General features: G+C 41.8%; 1 protein-coding gene across 3 annotated transcripts in view; it reads left to right on the forward strand.

Moving 5' to 3' along the window:
- znf277 (zinc finger protein 277) overlaps positions 1-10,588 on the forward strand; it is a 53,864-nt gene that overhangs the window by 39,453 nt on the left and 3,823 nt on the right. For all 3 annotated transcript variants that reach the window (XM_048548936.2, XM_059652435.1, XM_048548935.2), the window contains exons 10-11: positions 8,007-8,049; positions 9,529-9,703. In XM_048548936.2, the coding sequence (XP_048404893.1) occupies positions 8,007-8,049; positions 9,529-9,703 (218 nt within the window). The remainder of the gene's footprint in view (positions 1-8,006; positions 8,050-9,528; positions 9,704-10,588) is intronic.

The following is a 10,588-nucleotide window of genomic DNA, read 5'->3' on the forward strand; positions in this document are numbered from 1 at the left end:
CTATAAAATGTGCTATAGTAGTTTCATCTAATTACATGTATAATTGTTATGAAAATAGGCTTTTGTATTTACTTTTTGAAAACAAAAACACTTCTGGCTTTCATTGTTATTCCTTTCAGTTAGTTGATTTCAGTAAAGCAATTTGCAACTTGTCTTGTTAACTGTCAACTTTTATTGGGCCTGTAGCTTCTAACAATAGTCTTTATTTATCCCTAGCTTCTCTGATGCATGTTGTTTCTGACTGGAAAGGGCATCGTGCAACTTGCTCTTCAGCCACGTAATCCAATGTATATCACTGAAAGTAACATTGGAATGGCACTTTAGAAGGATTTTTTTTTCCAAAATTGCACTCATAATTCAAAAGTTTAGGCAGTGACACCCATACCAAATGACTGAACCAAACAGGATTTCCTTCACTGTGGGAACTTCTATTAACTATTCCTTCCCTTCCCAACATATGCAAGGAAACCAAGGCCAAAATCACTGAAAAGTTCACTTCTGCCCATGCCTCATTTAAAGAAAACTATAGCACAAAAGGTGGACTTTTTTTTTAAATCAAGCCTTTGCTCCTTGAATACTGCTCTGCCGTCTGAGATTACGCTATAAGCATCACATTCTCCCAGTAGAGGGAGAGGGCCTGTAGTCCCACATCTCCTGAAACCTAGCCATTAATGGCTCAGTTAGCACCAACCTACAGACAGTCTTAATTCTAATTTTTGGTGTCTTCCTATTTCCGATTCATTATTTGATTTTCTAGTGTTGTAACAGTAGATACCATCAAAGTTTTCTCAAAGCACAGGCACACTCCATCTTAATGGTGAGAATCCTATTGGGAGCCCGATATACTCAATAAATGACCCAATCCAGGAAAATGAGAAAGGGTCAAGTGGATGCAGAGGAGTGCGTAGAAGTCTTAACGCCAATGGAGCTTCCCCACGCTCCCCTCAAACCCAAATCCCAACCAATCAAAATAACAACTGCATCCCTGCAAACGAAACACAAAGAACAATCAGCACGCCCAGACATAATCTGTCACATACCACACCTGTGACTACCTGGAAATATAGTAAGGAAAATTGGTTGTTTAAAAGTTCTGTGGAAATTGCTAAAAAACAAAGTTGCAATGTTTGAAAAAGACTTTGTTTTAAGAGTTTTCGTGAATTCTACAGAGATTCAATTGGTACCTTTTGTGAATAATAAGAGCTACTGGTTCATGCAAACTGGTGACCTTTGCAGTACGCCAACACAAGATGGTAAAATAATACAGCATAGAAAGATGCCATTCAGCCCATTAAACCCGTACTAGGTCTTTGGACTACTACTCAAATAAAAGGAAAATATGACAGATGCTGGAAATCGGCAATGAAAACAGAAAATGCAAGAGAAATTCAGCAGGTCCAGCAGCATCTGTGGCTCGGCAAACAGTTAACATAAGGTAATCGGTGCATAGATGCAGAAACCAAGAGAAAATAAACAGATATTTCGAGTGATTGGAACCAGACACGTCTTATTGACTGAGATCCTTGATCGAGTTTGTTAACCTTGGCCAATCAAGAAACCGTAGGTGACCACTATAAACGGGGGATTCAGAATCCTGTCACTTCAGGGACTGACTGAGCTGGCTGGAAACAGGCACTGTACTGTGCACATGTAAGTAAAGGGTGACTTGGTGACGGAATACATGGACTTGCAGAAGAATTGGCCATGGACAATGGGACATCATTTACCAGCAGGGAATTTGAGCATTTCCAAAAATTAGATGGCAGACAGCACAAAAGAACAGCTCCATACCGTCCATCGTCCAATGGTCTGGTCTGGTGGAAAGTGTGGTGCAGATGTTGAAGTCAGGTTGAACGCCTACCTCGTCCCTGATACCAAACTGTACCGGTCCACCCCTCATACAACAACAGGTGTAGCTCCAGCAAAGTTGTTGATGGGGAGAAGAATTTGCACCTGGAAGGTGAGAGTGAAACAGCAACAAGAACACCAATGCCTTTCATATGTTTCCTCTGAGGAAGAGACACAGTTTACGGGATCTCCGATATCAGAGTTCTTAGCAGAGGCAGTAATGCAGAGACTCGAACAAACAGCTCTGCCAATCATCCAACCCAAACATTGGGTTTGCTATGTGGATGACACCTTTGTCATCACTAAACAAAACAAATTAGAGGAAACCTTCAAGACCATCAATAATACCCTTTACTGGCATAACATTCACAAAAGAGGAGGAAAACAACAACAAACTGCCATTCCTAGATGCCACAGTAGAGCGAACAGCCAATGGGGAACTTCAAACCAGCGTCTACAGGAAAACAACACATACGGACCAAATACTGAGCTACAGGAGCAACCATCCCAACATCCACAAATGAAGCTGCATTAGAACATTATTCCAACGAGCCACCGCACACTGCAGCACAAAGGAACTACGCAGAGCAGAGGAAAATCACCAATACAGCGTATTCAAAAAGAACGGGTACCCTATGAACACAGTCCGCCGATTCCTCAGCAACAAACCCAAACAAACAGACAAAATGGGCTCAGAAACCATAACCACTCTCCCCTACATCAATGATAATGGGAGCTGCAGATGCTGGAGAATCCAAGATAATAAAATGTGAGGCTGGATGAACACAGCAGGCCCAGCAGCATCTCAGGAGCACAAAAGCTGACGTTTGGGGCCTAGACCCTTCATCAGAGAGGGGGATGGGGTGAGGGTTCTGGAATAAATAGGAAGAGAGGGGGAGGCGGACCGAAGATGGAGAGAAAAGAAGATAGGTGGAGAGGAGAGTATAGGTGGGGAGGGGATAGGTCAGTCCAGGGAAGACGGACAGGTCAAGGAGGTGGGATGAGGTTAGTAGGTAGGAGATGGAGGTGCGGCTTGAGTGGGAGGAAGGGATGGGTGAGAGGAAGAACAGGTTAGGGAGACAGAGACAGGTTGGACTGGTTTTTGGGATGCAGTGGGTGGAGGGGACGAACTGGGCTGGTTTTGGGATGCGGTGGGGGAAGGGCAGATTTTGAAGCTGGTGAAGTCCACATTGATACCATTGGGCTGCAGGGTTCCCAAGCGGAATATGAGTTGCTGTTCCTGCAGCCTTCGGGTGGCATCATTGTGGCACTGCAGGAGGCCCATGATGGACATATCATCTAAAGAATGGGAGGGGGAGTGGAAATGGTTTGCGACTGGGAGGTGCAGTTGTTTATTGCGAACCGAGCGGAGGTGTTCTGTAAAGCGGTCCCCAAGCCTCCGCTTGGTTTCCCCAATGTAGAGGAAGCCACACCGGGTACAGTGGATGCAGTATACCACATTGGCAGATGTGCAGGTGAACCTCTGCTTAATGTGGAAAGTCATCTTGGGGCCTGGGATAGGGGTGAGGGAGGAGGTGTGGGGGCAAGTGTAGCATTTCCTGCGGTTGCAGGGGAAGGTGCCGGGTGTGGTGGGGTTGGAGGGCAGTGTGGAGCGAACAAGGGAGTCACGGAGAGAGTCACACTGCCCTCCAACCCCACCACACCCGGCACCTTCCCCTGCAACCGCAGGAAATGCTACACTTGCCCCCACACCTTCTCCCTCACCCCTATCCCAGGCCCCAAGATGACTTTCCACATTAAGCAGAGGTTCACCTGCACATCTGCCAATGTGGTATACTGCATCCACTGTACCCGGTGTGGCATCCTCTACATTGGTGAAACCAAGCGGATGCTTGGGGACCGCTTTGCAGAACACCTCCTCTCGGTTCGCAATAAACAACTGCACCTCCCAGTCGCAAACCATTTCCACTCCCCCTCCCATTCTTTAGATGACATGTCCATCATGGGCCTCCGGCAGTGCCACAATGATGCCACCCGAAGGCTGCACGAACAGCAACTCATATTCCGCTTGGGAACTCTGCAGCCCAATTGTATCAATGTGGACTTCACCAGCTTCAAAATCTGCCCTTCCCCCACCGCATCCCAAAACCAGCCCAGTTCGTCCCCTCCCCCCACAGCACCACACAACCAGCCCAGCTCTTCCCCTCCACCCACTGCATCCCAAAACCAGTCCAACCTGTCTCTGCCTCCCTAACCTGTTCTTCCTCTCACCCATCCCTTCCTCCCACCCCAAGCCGCACCTCCATCTCCTACCTACCAACCTCATCCCACCTCCTTGACCCGTCCGTCTTCCCTGGACTGACCTATCCCCTCCCTACCTTCCCACCTATACTCTGCTCTCCACGTATCTTCTTTTCTCTCCATCTTCGGTCCGCCTCCCCCTCTCTCCCTATTTATTCCAGAACCCTCACCCCATCCCCCTCTCTGATGAAGGGTCTAGCCCGAAACGTCAGCTTTTGTGCTCCTGAGATGCTGCTGGGCCTGCTGTGTTCATCCAGCCTCACATTTTATTATCCCCTACATCAAAGACATTTCCGAAATGACTGCCAGACTACTCGGACCTCTTGGCATCAGGGTAGCCCACAAACCCACCAACACACTAAAACAGCAGCTAATGAACTTAAAAGACCCTATACAGACAACAAACAAAACAAATGTCATCTACCAAATACCTTGCAAGAACTATGACAAACACTACATTGGACAAACAGGCAGAAAGCTAGCCACCAGGATACATGAACATCAACTAGCCACAAAACGACATGACCCACTATCACTCGTATCCTTACATACAGATGAGGAAGGACACCACTTTGAATGAGACAACACATCCATCCTAGGACAAGCCAAACAGAGACATGCACAAGAATTCCTAGAAGCATGGCATTCCAACCGGAACTCCATCAACAAACACATTGATTTGGAGCCAATCTACCATCCTCTGAGAAAAAGAACAGGAAATGACATCACCAACCCAAGGAAACCTAAATAGATAAATAGAAAGCAGGACATAACACCAGCGCTTCTTCGCAGGCTCACTGATGACGTTCCCTAGAATGGTGACGGAACGTCTGAAAACTAATCTTCCAGCTCAGCGAGCAAACTCACATCCAGAGAGACAGTTTACTTCAGGGGGAAATGTTTAGTGCCGGAACCACAGAAATGGCCCTGCATGGACATAAGGCAAGGTTGATGGGAGGCCAGGTTCTATGACTAGAAAAAGCTCAGATTGGTGAGGCAGTCCTGAACAAACATGTGGATCATCTGGTACTAGAGAAAGACCAGGCCTTACATCCCTAGTCTTAACAGAGGAGGGTGTAGTGTAAGTGAATGTTATTCGCAATGAGATCCTTGATTGGGGCTGTTAACCTGGGCCAGTCAGGAAGCTGTGAGTGACCAATCTAAACAGGGATTTAAAACTTCCTCACTTCAGGGACTGACACTGAACTGGTTAGCTACAGGATGCACATATAAATAAAGGGTGACTTAATGACAGGATTTGGCCTCTCTAGTAAAACACAGCATTCTTCCAAGGAGAGAAGTGAATTACAGTCAAGAAGAGGTTTTTTTTTGGTTTGGAAAGCTTAAAGGGGACTTTGTGATTAACTTTGAGGCACTAAGGAGCCTGGTGAAACCCCAGAAGTAGTCAAAATGGACTTGTTTTGGTTAATCAATTGAAAAGGAACTTCGGAAGGTTACATCGTCAAGACTGTGGGACCCAAGGAGGCAAAGATTTGTGGAAATGTGCTGATGATAATAGTACCCCCATTCAACTTGAACATGAAAACTCTTATCAGAAAGAATTCCCAAGCCTAATGTATAGAGAGTGTGCAGATACTATTTCATGTCATTTATACTTCTATTTGTAGTATTAGTTGCCTATCAATTTATGTTAATTTACTTCCGTTTTAGTAAGAAAGTGACATAATGTGGAACCTGGTTGGTAATATTTTCATTTGGGTGTCATTCAAAGAATGTGGTTAGTTCAGATTATGGTTCCCCATAATCTAAAATGGATCAAATGGTACATTTATGGTCATGAAGCTGGATGGCCTATCAATAGGAGAAAAGTAGACAGCACATGAGAAAACTAAAAAAGCAATATGTAAAGTGGATAAAATACAGTTAAAGTGCTTATAATTTAAGGTGTGTATTAACATTAAATTCTGTTCCCCACTATGAAATTTGAATTTGATTACAACACTGTCACTTAATTCATAAGAACATTCTGTGAAATAGTTACATACCTAAAATATCAATATTAATAACATCCAGGGTATTAAACTGGTTGGCAGATTGGCAGGGGGTGGAGAAGACTTAATTAATTGTCTAGTTAAGTACTCTCAAGATTTTCAGTCTACCCATGTATTGAGATGAAAGTTTTTCATCACATGAGAGTGTAGCAAATAGAGCTTGTTCAGTTTCACCCTAGTTTCTGTTGCAGCTTCAAACACTATGAAAGAACTGCCCATAAATTCTTAACAAATCTTGGAGTCCCATTCAACAATGCCCTTGGGCATTACTCTACCCAACATCACAATACACATCTCAATTAAAATACAGTTTGCTATCTCAAAATGAAGGAGCCAGCTACAAGGTTACTAACTAACCTGTGAGAAATAATAAAAATTGCCCATAAATTCTTAACAAATCTTAGAGTCCCATTCAGCAGTGTCCTTGGGCATTGCAGTTATGTATTCATAGACAACAAAACTCTCAGACATAAAATTTTAAATGTTATCAGGAGTATCATTTCAGCCCCCACATTTCGGTATATCTAATGAAGCCTGGGTCATCTTATCTCTGTTTCTCACTCTGCACATGGTACCCGACGCTGTGTTTCTATTTTATTTTGTGCCAGAACCTCTTGCTCTTTGAAATGTTATACGTATGTTTGTGTGTGTCCTAAATGTCAATTTTTGTTATTTCTCACAGATTAGTTAGTAACCTTGTAGCTGGCTCCTTCATTTTGACATAGCAAACTGTATTTTAATTGATGTGTGTGTTGTGAAGTTGAGTAGAGTACTTGTGCATTGGGAAGCAGAAAGTTAGAATTTGTTGTTTGTCGAATGCTTGATGGGGGAAAGCTTTGTGTGGTCCCTTACAAAGATTATATGCTTTTTCAACGCTTTGAGGATTAAAATGAATATCTGTGAGCAGCAGCTTGAAAGTTTTCAAGTACTCAGAGGGCACCCAAATGGAAACATTGTATCAAAAGGTCGTACAATTAGCAGGCCAAGCAGCAGTTTTACCAAGACAACAAGTTTTGAATTTAACCAATCAATTTGAACCAGGCACTTAGATACCAAAAACTTATCAAATTTCAATTTGATAGTTTTGACAACATAGGGCCAATCCTATTGGAAGTAGTATTGATATGTCATCAAGGGTATAAAGAAGGGGCAGTTGGATAAAACCCTAGAGCTAATAGCCAACCACCAGAGCTAACATCCCTCAGCTGTCAAGAGAGAATCACTGCATCTCACAATCTCCTCTATGTCTTAGGGAAAGCACCATCTAAATAACAAAGGTACACATGGCATAACTAGTTAATATTCCTGACAGAAAAATTGATGGAGAAGGCACAGAACATTCCAGAAGGCACATAACCTGGCTGTAATTTCAAGAGACTAATTTTTTTTATGTAAGTGGGACTTCTATTTTTTAGAACAGCACACCATTACAATCTTGCTTTATTTGGAAATAGTAGAAGGGATTTATTCGGTTTGTTAATCATTCAGTTAATTTGTTCACTGTTAGAATTAGATAAATAAATTGGTACTGATTGATTTTGAGGTGACTACCGGTGTTTCTGTTACTTAACTGCTAGGAGTTGCTGAAAGGCAGGTTACACCATTTTTCATATTCCTTTTGGAGATTATAGGGTGAGGCACTCCTTTGCGTGTTTCAGTTTTAATTCTCAGAGGGCTTTATAGTGTGATATGTCTGCATGCTGAAAAGGACTTAAAGTATTTGTTTAAGCTGATTAAGGTAGTTAAAAAGATGGCAGCCAATTCACCGCAGCGTTTCCCCCACCCCCATCCCCTTCACCTTGTCATGCCAGCATGGTATTGATGAAATTTTACTCTTACCTGTTACTGTCATATTTGACCTTAACTGTGTGCCCTGTTTTGTAGGTGGCTCATCAATTTGATTTTCCAAAATTGAAGTCTGAAATGGGTATGTATGTATATATATTATTTTTTTTTTAATCTATTGTGTTTACAGACATTGTTCGTGATATCATTTGGTTATATTTTCTGCTGTTGCTTGATTGACAGTGCCGTGTTGATGTGATTTCTCCAGACATTTGGTACAAATTTCCACCCAGTCTTCCCATACTGTGAATTCCAAACATCAAGCGTGTAGGTATTCGCAGATATGGAGGGATTCTCAACAGGAAAGGAGGAGACAAACTAGCTAAAATGCTCCAGCAATTTTTCTATTAGCCTAGAGTGGATGTTCTCAGAACATCATCTTTATATCGGCTAAAACCTTTCTGGCTGAAAAATAGAGGAATAAACAAAAATTGCAAAGGATAAAGATTTTATTTAAAGTATTACTGATGAAATACTTCTTTGCAATCTGTATGAACTGTATAAACCAGCAATCTGTGATAAAGAGACAATAATGAAGTGTATGTAAGGTGTTGGGTGGTGGCACACAGAAGCCTGTGAATACTTTTTAGTTCAGTGGGGCTTAACAGTGGGATGAGAAAATTTTAGAATTTGGAAAAACTCAGAGACTGTATTTGCCTGGTGAAGCTAGCCATCAGCAAAACAAAGTAGAGCTTTACCAGCACATTGATGCTCAAGTGCAGTTTCATGCATCTAGTGGAATGCCATCCTAGGAAAAGAAGGTGAAATGCCAATATGATCAGGCATTGAGGAATTTTGTGACAGAATGATCTTTGAGGTAGTTCTGAAGCTTTATCTCCAAAAGAGAAGAAATTAAATCTCAGGTAGAGTTTTGTCCATGATTCATTGCTGATAAATCCGTGGAATCCGTCTTGACCTCATTTGTTTCTTGTTTTGAGGATGGTTTAGCCGTTTATGTATTTATATCTGGTTAATTTTGAAGGTTGGAGTAAGTTGTATATTGTTGATTTCTCTTCTAAATTTACATAGTAAGTTCTGTGCTTGTTTGTTGAAAACCATAGAGTCATGTTTCTTTACTGTCTCAGTACCTGGATCTCACATCTTGTTGACATTTTTTTTTAAATTGCTGCCTGACTTGATCATGACAAGACTGAAGACCTTTATAAAGAGATAAAAACCTCAAGGACTGCACAGAAATATTTCTCATTCTAAGACTCTTACTGTAAAAACAAACCAGAGTCAGTAGTGGCAAAATATTGCTCATTGGCAGTTTAAACATTAAATAACAGAAACACTGAACGCCCCACCCGGTGGCACCGTTCTAAAAGGTGATAAGCTTAATCTCCAAAGTTCTGAGGAAAGTTTTACAAAATAACACCTTAAATCTAAGGATGTAATGAAGCTAACTTGACGGGTTACTTGGTCTTTTCATGCAATTGATTTTCATGTGTTTACTGCTACTTTGAGGTGCATTATAATATTCCTTGACAGTTCAGAGGTGGAATGTATTTTATCCTGAATACACTGAAAAAAGAGGTTTTTCCCCCTCCATTTTTTATAGGTTTAAATTTCTACCAGCAAGTGAAATTAGTAAATTTTATCAGAAGAGAAATTCACCAGTGCCGATGCAACAAGTGTGGGGAAATGTTTAGCTCAAAAGCAGATGTTGTAAACCATATGACTGAAACAAACCACATGATGTCACTGCTAGAGAGATCTGCCTGGGATCAGCCACAGTAAGTGTTAAATTCAAGTAGTTTAATTAGTTTCAAATACTGTGAATATATTTCCCCCATTATTACCATATAGCCAGTGCAAGGTATCAGAGAAAGGTGTTGCAAAATCAAGAATCTCCATTTAGGCAGGCGCTTAAGAATAAATAAGCAAAGCCCAACATGGCCGTGGTTGGAATTCAAAATTGCAAAACATGTCAAGGAAAATCTCCAGAATGAGCTCTCAGTTTCTCAGATCCCTGAATCCTCAACCTGAAACAAACAAGCACACTAGGCATTGCAGATTTTAATGTCAGTCCTGGATGGTATCTACTTCACATGAAGGGAGACACTTTGGGACTGTGATCAAAAAAAAATGAAGTTTCACAGTGGGTCCTAGCTAAATTTAGTAACAAAGTTAAACAATAAAAACAAAGGAAATAGGAGCCATTCAATAAGCCATTCAGCCCCTCAAGCCTTCCCCACACTTAGTGTTCTGTGTGGATTGCCTTAAGGCTAGACAGGCTGTACCTGTATCCTCCAGACTTTTGTTGGAAGCCTCTGAACCAGCCATTCAAGAATAGCATGAAGAAAAAGTGGCAAAACTAGATGTCTGCTGTCATACTCCTCTCCTTGCACATCAACTGTAGCTCATTCTAGAGTATTCTAAAATTACAATTTACCCCAGAAATGAGATGAGGTACAAACTGAAAACTAAAAATAATGATAAAGGAGAATTAATAGAAAACATGTGGGGGAACAATTCTAGAAAATGGAAGCAGTGAAAATTATAATTACAGCTAGACCTGTAAATTTTGGAATAGTTGTAAGGACTTTAGTGACTAAGGTTAATAATTAATGATCATTTGAGTGGCCAGGATTTGGATTAGAAGGTGAACATGACACAGC

Source organism: Stegostoma tigrinum, chromosome 18, assembly GCF_030684315.1.
Source record: "Stegostoma tigrinum isolate sSteTig4 chromosome 18, sSteTig4.hap1, whole genome shotgun sequence".
Lineage (NCBI taxonomy): Eukaryota > Metazoa > Chordata > Chondrichthyes > Orectolobiformes > Stegostomatidae > Stegostoma > Stegostoma tigrinum.